This window comes from Solea senegalensis, linkage group LG3 (genome assembly GCF_019176455.1).
Source record: "Solea senegalensis isolate Sse05_10M linkage group LG3, IFAPA_SoseM_1, whole genome shotgun sequence".
NCBI classification, from domain to species: Eukaryota; Metazoa; Chordata; class Actinopteri; order Pleuronectiformes; family Soleidae; genus Solea; species Solea senegalensis.
In genome coordinates this window covers 18,902,795-18,919,383 of record NC_058023.1, presented here as the reverse complement: position 1 = coordinate 18,919,383, position 16,589 = coordinate 18,902,795, and the positions used below count along the sequence as shown (strand labels likewise).

At 37.6% G+C, this 16,589-nt stretch overlaps 1 protein-coding gene across 1 annotated transcript; it reads right to left on the bottom strand.

The window, feature by feature from the left end:
- Positions 1 to 284: 284 nt before the first annotated feature.
- Positions 285 to 15,618, bottom strand: pnpla3 (patatin-like phospholipase domain containing 3). Its single transcript, XM_044022521.1, has 9 exons — positions 15,349 to 15,618; positions 12,860 to 13,092; positions 12,678 to 12,743; positions 10,455 to 10,664; positions 6,973 to 7,033; positions 6,697 to 6,873; positions 5,316 to 5,448; positions 3,977 to 4,084; positions 285 to 3,451 (listed from the first exon to the last, which is right to left on the bottom strand). The coding sequence occupies exons 1-9, from the start codon at positions 15,533 to 15,535 to the stop codon at positions 3,235 to 3,237; spliced, it is 1,392 nt and encodes a 463-aa protein (XP_043878456.1). The 5' UTR covers positions 15,536 to 15,618; the 3' UTR covers positions 285 to 3,234.
- Between the last annotated feature and the right edge of the window lie 971 nt (positions 15,619 to 16,589).

Here is a 16,589-nt window from a genome sequence, read left to right as displayed (position 1 = left end):
ACTAAATAAATGTGAAGCAGTTTTGGGCATTTCATGTCAATTTTTTCACATTTTGAGGACTTTGGAGTAGTGGCCCGTGACTTTATTATTAAAAAAGGCTTTTTCTAAGCCTATGAAAAAAATACAACAATTATTATACAGCGATGATACAACATTGGTGTCATTTGTATGGATAGTAAAGTCAATGTTTGCTAATATAGCCCCAGAAATTCTACAAACTGTAACTTTAATTGGATGTAAAACTCACATTGCTATCTTAAATAAAAACAATCAAAAGCACCTGGTCAGTTTTGTAAAAATATTTTTTATTAAAAACACAACACAGTTTTCCAGTGAGATAAATTATATTGCCAGCAGGGGTGTTTCAAGGGTCTTTGGAGGCTTATGGCCAAAGGTTACCTGGGGCCCCAAAACCAAACCCCCTCAGCATTAGCTAGTTTACTCACAGGGGGAGTTAGTATAATGAAATTATACTTTGAAATGTTTTGTGAAATTGAAGTGGGTTATAGACATGATCATTTCAAATGTAAACAGTCCTATAAAAAAAGACGAATAAAGAACTTTAGATGCACATTTTATAACAATGTTAGCGAATGCGATTGCGATATGATTTGTGATACCAGAGGGAATGGTCATTTTTACATCATTATTCTCATTCTCAGTTAAATAAACATATTTAAAATAATTAATGTGTGATATTTGTGCAGCTCTGTGAGAAACCAATACAAGTTTTTTTCCAGGAACAGGAAGTGTTCAATGTTTGTAAAATGCTCCAGGTTAGGACTTTGTGATATGCAAAGATAAAACTGGGGTGAAAGATAATTTTCTCTGTTTATGATGCTGTGAAACATCAGCGGTTCACAGTAACACAAGAGTTCTAATCCCATGTGCCCAAACCCGAAATGAGGTAAGATAATCCATTGAGTGATATAATTGGCTGCACATGTACAGTAGTTGATCCATATTCGCTGGACCTCTCGTGCCGTAAAGGCTGAAAAAGCTGCACCACTTAAAATACACACTCATTGATTTATGTAAATAGGTCTGGTTAAGCCAGTGTCCGGTTCTGGATCCAGACCGAAGTCTGCCAATCAGTGACCCCTATACTATACCAGTATCTTTTTTTCCCTTTTTTACTTTTCATTTCATTATGTTATTCATAAGTAACTTATGGCCTTGTTGCTGTATAAACAACACAATCAGCTATTTTGGGGGTAGGCCAAATCATTACAGCTTCAACTGCCTGCTTTGTTGCAATGCCCATGTTGCCAACAGGGCTCAGTGAAAACACAAAATTTGTCACGAGGATCATTTTTGTGCAATTCGCACTTATTAACCTGCCATCCAAGTGTGGTTTCAGGAAGGCTTTTGCATTCCCTCTGTTTACTTTCAACCATGCCTGAAGCTACTCAGATTGTAACACAGTAGAAGTGTTGCAGAGCAAAAACAATGTTAGGATGTATAAAGTCTGTAAAATCTAGACTCTGGTTATCGCAAGAATGTGTTTACACTTTGACACTTGAGATGAAATTCCAATATCTGTATTCCCATTAAAATACATGATCAAAAGTCAAAGAGAGGACAGAAAGAACTGAAAAGATGAAGTAAATTTGAAATGATAAGGCCAACCATTATGCTGCAGTCACACCGGATACAGTGCAAATTCTTCGTGTGGCAAGTTTACTCACAGAGTCAATGCAGTAGACGCGCATTTCGAGTTGAAATAATTTAACTTTGGCAAAAACTTTGTCTCATATGACAATGCAAAAACCAATCAGCATTGAGATTCTCTAACTGATGTCACCTCAATGACGTGACATCACATCTGTATCCTCTTGGTTCACGATGGAGGAAAAACGTCATCTCTGAGTGTTCACTTCCAGAGCTGTATGACAATAGAAATTGTATCTATAGACGCCATTTTAAAAAAACAGAAAAAGCTTGAAATAAAGTAAGAGAGGAAGTCGGTCTATTACCACTCTTGCGATAGACATAAATGCACACAAAGATGATCTTGTGGTGCGAATGTTGCTAATGGTTTCTAATGGCTGCTTTCAGAGCTACATTGGATATTTTGCAGAGATAGGGGCTGAATGTGAGGACAGAAATGTCCAAAAGTCACTCTGGACGTTTTTTTTTTTTCAACATAGAGTCAAATCTCTATCTCTAAAGAAAAAGGCAGAGTGACTTCATGTGAGAGGGAAAACTCAGGATAAATCAGCTCAAACCAGTGTTCAGAGCTTCTGCTTCATGCACCACTCTCACCCGAAGGTGCTGTAGACGTTCCTTAATTTGCAGTTGTCAAACTCTGGAGATTCTCTCTATATTGTTTATAGATCAGTAACTTAAAAAAATAGAAGAAAACTTATTGGTTGTTTTTTGTTACATCTTTCGGAGAAAATAATTGAACAAATATATACGTGTGTGTGTGTGTTTTCTCCAGCTTCCTCCCACAGTCCAAAAACATGCAATATGGGGATTAGGCAAATTGGTCCTATTGACCATAGGAGTGAATGGTTGTTTGTCTCTATATAGGGCCCTGCGATGGACTGCGAACTGTCCACGGTGTGGAGGATAAAGCGGTAGAAGACGGATGGATGGGACTTGCTTTTTGTCCGCATAAGGAAGACAAGCCCCCATAATGTGACTGTGTAAACATATTAAGGTCCCCACAACGTAAGTAATACCTGGAACACAGACACACAACAATCATGATCAAAATGCATGAAAGGCCAGTTAAAACGATTTAAATTATTATTTTTATAATATAAATAACTGCCAACTGTAATGACATTAATTTGCATTTTAACATAAAACAAAAGAGCAGAGAGATCAAAATGGAGCCCCTGATTTTTACTTATCACACTATCGCATGTTCAACCCCTGCATTTTCAAAATAAAAGCCTGGGGTCGGGTGACACATGACAATGGAATATAATCAAGTGAGTTTGTTCCTATTCAAAGGTCAAACTAAACCGACCTTTGAGTGACCCTTAATGAATCCTGAGCTGGTGAAGTCTCTGCCTTTTGATGCCCCTGATGGCAGGGCTGTTAACACATCCATGATCCTCAGTGAATTGCTAAGCTGTCCTCCACAACACACACCACATCAAGATCCTGGAGTGTGTGTGTTTCTTTAATATTCACCAGTTTACTCACTGGTTCAGTCCACCATGTCCTCACAGAGAGGAGCAGGAATTTGATTGTATGACTGTTAAATGTCCTCCAGTGTGTCTACTGCAGTGCTTGGTCAGACTCGTCATCTGAGCTCAGAAAGAAGCAGACTTTGTCCTGTGGAGATATGGGGGCGGTGTGAGGATTGTGGATGTGTGATGACAAGGAGCCGTGAATGTCTGGGGAGGAAAGAGCGGGCAGTTTGTCCCACTGTGTTGGTCTCTCACACTGTACCGGTGGAGGAGGAGCATCCAAGTATTTCCTTAGGCATGGATCACTGGAAATTCAATCACGCACATTTTTGAGTGTTAAAGTACATCTAAATAAATATGCAAGAATACAAGGGATATAATATACTGTGTGAGAACATAAAATCAATCTTAACTTGAGCCCCATGAGCTTCAAATTAAGATGCAAAAGACAAAAAATAAATCATTGTATATATATACTGTATATCATTTCAAAACAAACACTTTTATTTTGAAATTCTGTGAAATATTGTCACAAATATGATAACTGCAATATCATGATGGAATAGGATGATATAGTTTTGAGTTTGAGTTTGCTAAATGACATGTAATGTAATGTAATGTAAAATAAACTCATCATCTGGTGCAATGTTGTGTTAGTTACGAGTATTTGCACGACATTGTCAAGAAAGCAGACTTGCTCCATTCACATATACGTGAAGGAAACAAATACAGGAAGTGCTGCACATAAACAGGAAGTAAGACCCTTAGTTACTTCTGCATACAAGAAAATAAGGTCTCTATATGGTCTGGGATAGCAACTCATGCGTTACCTGACGGAGTTGGTTGGTGCTCCTTTCCAGGCCTGTTTGTACACACCAGTAGCAACTCCAAACAGCCAGTTTACGTCGGCCGGCACCTCAGGGATCCACTCCACAAACCTGCACCAGCACAGAAATGACATCAAGTACATTAAGTTCCAAACATGTATTGCATCCTCAACTTTCCATATACCAATGAACTTACTGCTACTTTTTTATTTAAACATACAAACAGCCATATAAAAATCTACTTAAATATGACTTTAAAAATGTCTTCACACAAATGAAGTGATTTATCAACAAAAATAATAAAACAAATGCTTCTGCAGTCGAGCTGCAGCTTCGACCAACTTGAAAATAGTTGTGTTAGTATGAGATTTAATAACATAACATTCACTTTTAATAAGATCAGAGAAAAAGTCTAACTGAACTGTGGATGACTGAATGTATAAGTAACCCAATATAAATACTTAAAGAGCTTATTTGAGCAAAGTAACCGTTTTTATACTAATCTGTACTGTTCTATACTGTAAACTGAGGTTGGATATTCGAAAGGCAGAGGTATTCTACAAATAAAACTTAAAAAAGGAAAAAAAATGAGCTCCTCATTTACCAATGCTCCATCATATTTGCAATTTAGTTACGTCATCTCGCAGTTTAATTTAGATCTTAGATCTTATATATAGTGACATTTGTTTTATAGCAGTTGATGGCCAGCAGGAGGTGCTATAGGGTGTTCTGCGTATAGTTACTCTAGAGACATAAAACCAGCTGAATGAAAGATAACGTTTCATATATTGATATGCAGCGGAATCCCAAATACATGATTATAACTCTATCACATACAGTTCTGTAAATCATGCCTTTGCCCACTTGTTCATGTGAAGATCATCTGTGGTGAGTTCACTGCTCTGTGCTGTGTGATAATTCCTTTTGGATACATTCACAGGATAATTAATCAATAATCTGAAATATGATTGGTCCTCATGCAGTCATTCAAGACTAATCAGTCTAGTCTGCCTCATTAGGACCAGGCTTTGGTCTCATGAAGACTACTGGTACATGACAAGGTCAGCGTTTATGCCAGAAAGGGTCATAAAGAGGTAAACAACTACAAGTACACTCACAACCACATACACTGTGTTCAGTTGTGTGTTAAGTTTAGACACACACACCATCTTTATCCTCCCTGAGGGTGGTGGGGGTGATGTGCCAATCTCAGCTGACATAGGGTGAAAGGTTGGTAGCAGGCCAATTGTATTTATTTCACTAATGATAAACATGCTAACTCTCTGAGCTGGTTGCAAACGTAGAAGTGTTTGTTTTGTTAAAGGCTGAGCTGAGACCTCACCTCTGTGCCACAGAGTACGCCGACTGTACAGGAAGTGTGTACGGCATGAGCATGTACGAAGCCACTCTCATCGGCAGCATCTCAGACACCTTGCCGTACAGGCTGCTTTTATCCTGGCAGGCCTCGCAGAACACTGAGCACAGAAAGACAAGCAGGGCAGTCAAAGATACAGCATACATCACACTTTTATAGTTTCTATTGTATTTGATGTATGAATGGTGCTATATAAATAAACTTGCCTTGACTTGACCAGTGTGTAACATTAAGGAGGGTTTATTTGCAGAAATTGCTTTTGTCACTTTACCGTAAGAAGCACTTCTGTCGTATGTGTTTCACAGTAAATCAGTCGTGCACAGACTATGGTTTAATTTTTAACTGTGGACATGTTTAAACCGAGCAATATTTATTTATCTCCAGCTCCACGTCGTGTGACACGGTTACAACCTGTTAAAGTTCACTGCACGCTATAAATCCATGGAGAGCGACCACAATATTGCAAAACAGACTGAATATATCTGATCCTTATAATGCCTACTGTTTCATGTTGTCATGTTAGCATAATGTAGCATAATGTTAGTGTTGGGCAGTGAAATGTAAGTAACTGCTGTGTTAATATTGCTGTGCGGCTAGTCTAATCTAGTCTATGATTTACCAAGAGGTAACCCTGAAATCCATTGCATGTGGGTTCCCATTACATTGTCTTCTGTGAGCATATTAGTGATTCACCTCCACCTTCTCTCTGGATCTGTGGGGATCTAAATAAAGTGTTTTCCCGTTAGCCTGTCTTTGTCTGTCTTGACACAACATTTATCCTCCATCTTCACCTTAATGATGAATGATCGGCGAAGAGACGAGTTGTCTGACATATTACCTGATGTCTATAGAAGGAATGCGTTGTACGTTCTACTGGAGCGCTATACTATTATATATTATATTCAGTGTCTGCCAATAATACCCGCAAATGCTACACGGGAACTTTAAAAAAATGTTTAATTGTAAATAAACATTTACAATTATACGTACTTGACAGAGTCTGCCATCTTGTGCCGCAATGTTTCAACAGGAGCCTGAATGGACAAACCAGTGTGCTTTTTGTACTTTTAAAGCAGAAGCTTAGGACACAAACAAATGGTGGCTTTGCCCACATAAAAGGCAGAGTGGAGAGAGTTACATCCTTTCTGTTATGCCAATGCCACTGTGGTTCTCTAACAGGCATGGGGAGGGGAGGGGTGAATAGGAGGAGTCCTCTGTTTGTTGCAGTCTGCAGTCCCACCGTTAGATGTCAATAATTCTTACACACTGGACCAAGTGAACGAAACAAACTTCAAACACATGACTCTTTCATTACTGGAAGCTATCAGATTGCAAGATGACACTGCACCTTTTTTGATTGGTGTTGGCAGAATGATCCGCTCATCTAGCCACCAGTGCTGCTTGCGCAATAGGCGGAGCCTCCGCAGCACCCAATCTTTGGTCGTCTCCGTGTGCGTGCAGCAGCAGTCAGGGTCACTCTCTGATGGCGTGAGGCCGGGGCTCGGACGCTGCAGCATCAGCAGGTCTGGCACCACACAACAGGACATCAGTGATACAGTCCAAAGGTCGGGCTGATATGATAGGGATGATTATTTTAGAGTTGCCATGGTAACAGAGTACTCACTGTTGGCTTCAAGGAAGCGTAGAGCGTCCTTATAACCACTCTGACACATCTCAGCTAATACCTGTGGAGAGGAGGACAAGTAATTGTTGCTGGTTTAGTCATTTTTCAGACTCTGACGTTTATCATTTGTGTAATACTTTTGACTTAAACTTTCTGTTAAATAAATCATGAATAATGAACTTATCTAATTTCTTCAGCCATTTTAGATGTAAAATATAGGACTTTATAATTTCATGTTTTCATGAAATTCAACTTTTATAAAATGTGCTACACTTATTGTACATTATTGGGCCGGTATGTTTTCTTGAGGAGAGAGTAAAAACCGGGACTCCACATTTCTTTGAGAGTGTTTGAACCACATGTTTCTAATTTCATGGTAATGGGGTCATGGTGCTGCTATGAGTAAACTGGAAAGTGAAAGCAAACATTTTATTGTCAAGACTAAAGGAACAATTTAAATATAAAGTGTGTCCTCCAATGTATGTACATAATTATTTTATTTTTAACCAAGTAGTTTGTGTTTCCAAACTCATTTCTGATTTACTAATATGTTTTTAAAAATATCAGATCTGAACATGCAAGTATTATTAGTTTCTGCTGATATTCGATTTGCCAATATATTGGGAGTGCTTGGGCCGATAACCAATACCAATACCAATACCGATATACATATATATGTATATATCAATTTTTTCAACAGTTGCCTGTTTGTGGACATTGAGACAAAAACTCAAGCACATGTTATTCTGGTTTTCCTTGTCTAAGATGGCAGTCATGTATTCAGTGAGCATGCCTGTTTGTTTGTTTTCTGATACAAATAAATTTAATAAACTAAATAAACCAGTGTTTCCCTAACTTTCTAAAGGAGGATTTTTAAAGATGGCAAACTTTAAAAAACATATACATATATATATATATATATATAAATCTTGAAAAGGACAACAATCTCCCGTGACCCATATATGGGTCCTGCCCCAGTCCTTTGGGAACAAAACAATTACAGAATAGAAATAAAGTCTGTTAATGACTGCCTCTATTTTGTGACAAACCATTAAGCTCAAAGGTGACATAAAGATATCTCCACCTTTTTGCAAATGAACACGATGTTTTCTATTTACTTCCTGTCACTATCACTGCGATACAGCCTTATCTCAATGGTCAGCATGTTATATTGCACAAGAGCCACTTCTTGGTTAAAAGGAATCTCTGACATCAGCAGGGCTGCCCACAGCCAATCCACGGGCCACGATGGTCAGACCACACAAGTCATGGGATAAAACACACAGTATTTACTGTTCAAACAGTCAGTGTTGTGTTTGTTGCCAGTGCCTGGCTCGAGCGTGTATGCACAGTAATTCTTCCTTCTAGGAATGTGGTAAGGACACAAAAGCCTCCATAACCGACCAGCGACCTCAGTTACATAATTTCATGGATGCAGACAGCATACCACACACACACAAGGGGAGTGGGAGAGCTGAACCAGGCTGTATATAACAACAAGACAGTTAATGGCTCGACAACAAGGTCAAAGCTCAGTTAATGATGAGCAAATAATCATCACAGTGACAGGGGGAAGAACAAGAGAAAACAGGGCAAAGGTCAGAGTGGGTAAAACAGAGGCAAGATGGTATATTTTCTTGACTAAAGGAACAATTTTAAAATAAAGCAGAAGAAACTGTGCTGCAGTTATTTAGATTCATACTGTATGTTGTTCATATTCTCAATTCATTAATTTATGATGCACAATTAGGGCTAGGGGATATAGGAAAAAAAATCACATCACAATATACCCTTTACACCATTTGATATCATATGATCAGTGTTTGGAATAACGCCGTTTAAAAGAACGGCGTTAGGTAACGGCGTTATTTTTTCAGTAATCTAACTAATTACTTTTCCCGTCGTTACAGCGCCGTTAATGTTACTGGACGTAAAATGTGGTGCGTTACTATGCATTGATTGAATAAACTGTGTAATCCCAACGCACCCCTGGCTAACAGCTAGTGAGGAGGCGGGTTAATAACGAGGTAAGCGATTATGATTGCCCAAGGCAGAGTCACGTTTCACGCATTCCAGCATACGCACCACACACACACACACACACACACAACAGCTAAACAGAGAATCGATGAAGCAGCAGAGATGGCGAGTCAGGATTCTGATGTAAAGTTGGCATTTTCATTGTTTGTGGCGATAAAATCACTTCTCCAAGTTCATTGTGATCAAAGGCAAGAACGTACATGTAATGTATACATTATGTCCCGAAGCAAAAACTCCGATTATTGAGAGTTTGATTTATTTAATTAAGAATAAGACTACAGAGCTAAACACACTTTTTTGTTGTTTAAAAGTTTACTTTTGTTGTCTCAGGTTGAGAGAGTTTGATTTAATTTGCTAGAGTTAAATGCACTTTATATGGTGTAACTGTTTACTTTTCTTACAAAGATAATACTTGAAGTGCAGGATAAACATCTTGCCGTCTGTCGATGTGCAATAAATATAGAAAGTTATGTACAAACATCTGTCTGTTCTACTCATTTTAACTGAAAAAAATCTAAATTCTTTGACATATAGCAACTTTTTTTTTTAACAGTAACGCAAATAGTTACTTTCCCTGGTAACGAGTTACTTTTATTATAGAGTAATTCAGTTACTAACTCAGTTACTTTTTGGAACAAGTAGTGAGTAACTATAACTAATTACTTTTTTAAAGTAACGTTCCCAACACTGCATATGATATAATCATCTAATCGTCGAATAACCCTATACATATTTCATCAGCAGCAGGAAGACACAAACCTGCTCTTGGTTCGTTCATTATACATATTTTGGTTTACACCAGGCTCTGATTGGCTTCTTACTGGCAAGGAATGAGCACAATATACTTTTTTTTTTATCATTCCATATCACGATATAAATCAAATCAATATTTCTGTAAGGCTGGGCAACATGGCTTATGACAATATCCAAAATCTAAGACCATATTTTGTCTCATGTAACAAATAACGTTACATAAAATATTGCCTAGCCCTATATACTATGTATAAAACAAGTGTAAAAATGTACTGTGATACACAACAAAAAAGCTGCTATTTTGTGGTATGGAGAAACAAAAATGTTCTCTTTCATCATCTATCTTTTCTTTTATTATTATTTAATTCACATTTTGCAGAAAGTGCGCAAAAAAAAAATAAAGTGTCCTATATGAATAATGACTGGTTGCTGGGCAGGAATGGGCAGGAAAGTAATTCTTAGTTTCCTTTGGGAACTATCTTGTGTGAAGACGATTTCTGCTTCTTCTTCTTCTTCTACTTCTTCTTCTTCTTATTATTATTATTATTATTATTATTAATAACACATTTACTCAAAATATCAAAATAGTTGCAGGTTATTTTTGGATTTACTTTTAGTTTGAATATGCAACATTCTGCCTCACACACAAATAAGGACAAAGATGCATTTTCTCTTTGCGTGCCACTGACCTTGGGTTCTGGTGGGAACAATGCTTTGCTGAGACGGTACATGTTGCCCAAGTTCATCTGGATGCTGGTGTTGGTGAAGCGCAGCTCGTGGAAGCTTGTAGAATTGTCGCGGGGACAAATGTCGCTCTCACCCGAGAAGGGAGAGATGGTGATGGTGTTTTTCAGCTCCGACTGCGGCAGGTTGTCACTGATCCCACCATCCACGTAACGCTGAAGATGCAGACATTGGAGAAAAGACAGGGATCATCACAACATTGTAGTACCCATTCTCTTGCCCTTCTTAACGTTTTATGAGTATTTTCGTGTTTGAATGGTCACTTATAAACAAAAGTTCAAGTAATTTGTTTTTCATTGACCATAAATAAATTGAAATAAGGACTTAATAATAACAATGGGCCAGGAGAGAAACAGAATTTGGCCACTAAAAGGCTAAAAGGCTAGTTACTAAAACTTTACAGTATGTCCAGATTAGTGCTGTCAACTCAACATTAGATAGCATTTTTTTTACTGGAAACTGAAGTTTGTATCACTCTGTAAACCACTCACTCCCCACACCAAGATCCATAGAGACAATCTGTGATTTTTACCTCACAGCACACAAGAGTTTTTGATCTACTGCTGCCTTAATTAATACATTCAAACTGTATTATTTTGTGACTTTACTTTTCAAAATCTCTCTGATGAAAACATCTCTATATATGTAGAAGGTACAGCTTCTAGAGATTGCCACAGTTCCGGTTCACACTATATAAGAAGAAAAGGGAGTTCAAATGGAACATGGCAGGAATGAACCGCTTACTGCTGTGTGTGAAAAAAAAATCACTGGCAGAGAGGCAGCTGGTGGATTATACAAGGGGGAAAAAGCGGACAGAATATAGGTCACAGAGGTTCAGAACGGTACACTAACAGACACAACCTTCCAACTGGTTTGACTGTTGTTACTGATCCAGGTATTTGTTTTGATTTATCAAGCGTTTAAAATTAATATATAGGCCAAGTGTGAGACTGGTCTCAAAGCAATACCATAAAGTAACATGCCTCAAGTTATGGCACACCCATAATACAGGGTCAGCGAATCACAGAGAAGGTACAGAATGTACAGAACCCACAGAGAGAAGACAGTACATACAGGAACATGTAAACAGGCCACTGCAGCAGCAGCAGCAGCAACAACAGGAAAAAAAAGTTATCTGCCCCTGAAAAGCAAGTGTAATTGAGGTGTGTGTTTGATTACATATGCTTGCTGAGAGAAGAAGAGCAAAAGAGTAATCACAGACCAAAGAGATGAGAGGATTTTTACAAGGGTTTTCTACTCAGTTATAGCTGCTCTCAAGAGAGATGTTCTCAAGTGTCTTGTTTGGTCCACAAAGCAAAATAATTCAGTACTGAAAAATCTGTTTTTTTATTAAAAACACACACAAAACCTATAAATCGGTTATCAAATTGGTTGATGACTGATTAATCGTTGGAGAACACAAGGTAGCATCAAGCCGCATGTCAGCACGGTGATGTGACATGATGTGAAAATAAAAATCTACTGTGCGAGTGAAGCCATTCTGAAAAACAAATACGTGTTAGACAGCCTTTTCTGACTGGAAACTGAAATCTCTAAACCGTTCACTCTCCCACACTAAGGTCTATAGTAAGAGTCAACAATTTAAGCAAGCTTTTATATTAACTTACTTAATTTAATTATTTCTGTCCAACCTCAGTGTTTCCTGACAATTTTGTTTTTTTCTTCTCTTTTACAATAATTACTTTAAGTGGTTGGTTGGGGTTGATTTAATATGTAAAGCACTTTGTACTACACTTTGTACTACACTTTATATTTGTATGAAAAGTGCTGTATAAATAAAGTCTGATTGATTGACGAACTGATGGATGGATGTAGCCTTAGACCTGTTCTCTTGAGACTGGATCTCTCAGGATGGATGTTTATTCCAGGTTTGAATGGAGCCAAAGTTAACTAGTACTGTCACCTTTTATTAGAAATTCAGATATTTATTTGAACTTGGCGGGGAAAGTTTACAATCAAACTTTAAAAAATCTGTTCAAGTCCAAAATATAGAAGTGCACCAGACTGTCTGAAGTAATACAATTATAGTCCAGCAGAGGTCGCTCTGAGTGCAATCCATTTTGAATGCCCTCTTGACTATCTTTGAAGGAATTCAAAATTCATTTCCCTTAAATTAACTCGGAGAAAAATGGAGAGCAGACACCTACCACTCCTTTGAATGATGGAGGAATGAGTCCACAGTAAATGGGGATGAAAGAGCTGCAGACCAGTGCCTGTGGACAGTTAAACCAGGAGTTAAACCAGAACAAATTAAATCGCACAAGTTTTGCATTTCTGCACCAGAGGTGCTGTTGGTTCACAAACCAACAGCATCATCATCTGACTGCACCTGAATAAGCTCGTCTTTTGAGCTGAACTCCGACACCAGCACATTTTCCCCATCAGACACTCTGGTTAGCGAGACACACAACCGTCCTGAGGCCAGGGCATGTGCGTCCGAGGGCAGGTCTCGACTCAGGCCTGACTTGATCACTTTGACCAGGTTGAAGGTCGGGTGAAGGGGGCCCAGGTTCCTACTCCTGGCTTCCTTGGCCACCTCGATCACGTCTTCACAGCATTTCGCTGGAAAAGGAAGGAAGGAAAATTAAGATAAAGGTATTGTGACATTCTTGATTCTCTGGGGTCAATCAACTGCAAACAAAAACAAGCAGCTTCAAATCGGTGACTGCATCAATACTTAGTAAAAGTTACTTGGAGTTAGTGACCTACAGAGACCTGATGAGTCCTCTTCTAATAAACAGACAATACACTTTCTTCATTTGGAATTATTTTTATTTCTATGTATGACTGAAGCTGCAATAACCAACTTTTTTGATTATAGATCATAGAGATAATTGCTTTGAAAGGAATCCTTTGAGAAAAAAGTTCTCCATGTTCAGTTTCTTACATTTAAATGTATTATGAATCCTTGTCCTTGAAAATAATCTGAATATATTTGGTTACTAGACAAGACTAGACATTAGAAGGGAAACAGTGATTACTTTTTTTATAATATACTGTATTTTATGAATCGAGTAATGGATTACACACATCATTTTTCATAAATAAAATGATCGAGAATGAAATTAGACAGTGCATGAAAATAATCTAAAAAAATCTAAATCCCTTTAGAAGGCTTACTTACAATGACAGCTACTCTTTGTATTTTATGGATGAATCAAGTAATGGATTACATGCAAAGATAATCATGTGATTAATCGATCATTCAAATATTTTCATAATCAATGAATGTGTCTATTATTTTTTGATTAATCTAGTACTTGTTGATCCGTGTTTCGCAAACCTGGAAATTATGATGTTCTTGAATGTCTTGTTTTTTTCCACACACCAAAATGATTACGTTTTAATGATTTCTTTGTCATGTGGAGCAAAGAAACTAGAACATATTCACACATATATATGTGTATGTTTATATCTATCTATCTATATATATATATGTATATATATATACATATATACACACATACATATATATGTATATCTTCAATGTCAGAATGCTTGTTTTAATTATTAAACCCAATTAATGGATTATCAAAATAGTTGATGATTAATTTATTAATAGGTTAATAATGGATTAATTGTTGTAGCCCTACCAAATCCACAAGTTTGTGTCCAACCAGCTGACTATGATGTCCCAGAAAGTTCTGCTTTCTCAGGCACCAATCTGTTACATTATAACTGGACATTTACTACTTTTAAGATTTTGGTTTCATTCATTTCTTTAATAGGCCACGATGGTTTACAGTGCGTAAAATATAGCAACATTTATTAGTGAAGTTGCATTTTGCACCTGAATACCTTTCACCTCCCCTCTCCTTCCAAGAGTGTAGGGAAAACGCTTCAGTTAGTGTCAGAACTCGAAAGATGTTTAGTTTGTCTTAGTTAGGCTCATTCTTGGGTTAACAACTCATACAATCAGTTGATCATACGGTTTCATTTTATCTCTGCCAAATGAAAATAATTTCACCTAAATTTTACACACTGGACCTTCATTATGGACAGAGTTATTGTGTAAACATTATATCAACATATACTGAGCTTTTCAGATATTGCTATTGGAACAGATATTGATAGAAATCTGAGATATGATGTAAACTGTATAAGCAACATATAGCGTATGTACTTTGTTTTTTGTTTTTATATGAACTGGAAACTGATGTCACTGTTTAACAAGTCCTATATCTGTCTGTGACTATCTCTCTGAAAGATCAGGAACACGTTTGTGATCCGAGTTTGAAAGTCATCCATCAGGCCGGAGACTCAGAATACTCAAGTGTAAGCACAATAGGAAATAAGGTAGAGGCCAATTTATGAAATACTAAACACTAAATAAACTTAATAAATGCTGCTCAGTGCATTAAAAAATGTTTTTTCATGCATAAGTTTATTTGAAAAAGTTTTACTTTTATTGATGACTAATTATTTTCCATAATGGATTCATTGTCATGTCTTGTTATATGGAGCAAATAAACAAAAAGAATATTCAGACATAAAATGCAGATTGGTGAGTGTTCTTCATTAAAGGTTTATTCAATAAATTCTGTGTTAAATTTGCTATCATTTGATATCATAGTTTTACTAGGAAAAAAGAAAATTAGAACTATTAAGAACTAAATAACTAACTAAATATGTCTGTTTATGCTGTTGACTGTCCCTTTATATTATCCTGTACTTTGTTGAAAAAATGTATATAAATATACAGTATATAAGTTTGACTGTAGTTGATACCACTGAACTCAAACTATCAATAATAACAAGTATTTCTACTTTTACTGGCAATAAAGCTCCAAGCTGCTGAGCAACAGCGGTGTGTCTTACTTATGGACGCCTGACTGGCGAGCACGGAGGCGGTCAGAGCTCCGGCTGAGGCTCCGTACAGCTTGGTGGCTCCCTGGACGAGATATGGAGCTTTCTCCAGCAGACAGCTGGCAACTCCGATATGGTAAATACCCAGGAAGCCGCAGCCCGCGAAAGAAAGATTCCAGCCGTCCTTTAGGTCGAACATGGCGGTATATTACGAGTACGAAGCAGTGACAGCGGATAAACAATCTGAAATACCGGGTTTGAATGAGGTCACTCCGCTGTCACTGTCTGTGGCGGAGAGAGAAACAGGCTGTTGAGCTTTATACAACAGAGTTGGGAAGGGGCGGCGGCTTATGATGCGTTCAGGTGCAGTCAGACATATCACAATCCTGTCAAAGGGCGACAAAATGCCAGTCGCTTCTTTGAATGCCCAGAAATACCAAAAGACACCACATTCATTTTACAAATTTGTCAGAAGTGGTGAAAACTATGTACCTAGTGGTGAGACCTATGTATATGTATATCAGTGATTATCCGTCACACACACTAGAGTTCCACCGCTGCCATCAGTAAGTTGAAATGTGTTATTTTGTGCCTTTGGTGTTTTGAAATCCTTCACCTCAGTGACCCAGACTTACAAAAAAAGTCTGCAGTAGACCAGCAGCTGAGATTTCAGTGAGCTTAGAACACATTTTAAGGTAGTGTAACCACACAATAATAATTTAAACTAAATTATTCCTTTAATCTGAACAATAATAATCTTGAATGTGAGGTTAAATTATTTGCATTAGATCAGCTGGACCAATGACAATAATGTTTTTTAACATCTTTTGCCTTTGTAAAATTTTTCTCAAATTACATTTCTAAATATCAACTATTATCATTGTTGTTGTCTTACGCTGCACATATTAAAATAAGGTGATTTACTCTTTGTTATGGGCCACACGATGGTATAGTGGTTAGCACTTTCGCCTTGCAGTGAGAAGACCCGGGTTCGAGCCCCGGTTGGAACTAGGGCCTTTCTGCATGGAGTTTGCATGTTCTCCCCAACAAATCCCAATCTCACCAAAATGCATAGGTTCGGTCAGTTCACTGTCTATGAATCTTACAACGTTTACTAGTGACAGTGAAGGCAACATGTGTTAGTGAAAGTATGATTGGATGTGCACATCCATCAATTATATTTTCTGCTCACCAATCAGCTGCAAGTGGGAGGAACCAGACGTCAAAAACAAGCAAAGTTCACATCTCTGTTT

Coding starts and splice junctions, on each gene's coding strand:
- pnpla3 (XM_044022521.1), bottom strand. CDS start 15,535: ATGTTCGACCTAAAGGACGGCTGGAATCTTTCTTTCGCGGGCTGCGGC. Junction 13,093..15,348: donor CGCCAGTCAGGCGTCCATAA/GTAAGACACACC, acceptor TTCCTTTTCCAG/CGAAATGCTGTGAAGACGTG. Junction 7,034..10,454: donor TGTTCCCACCAGAACCCAAG/GTCAGTGGCACG, acceptor TCCTCTCCACAG/GTATTAGCTGAGATGTGTCA.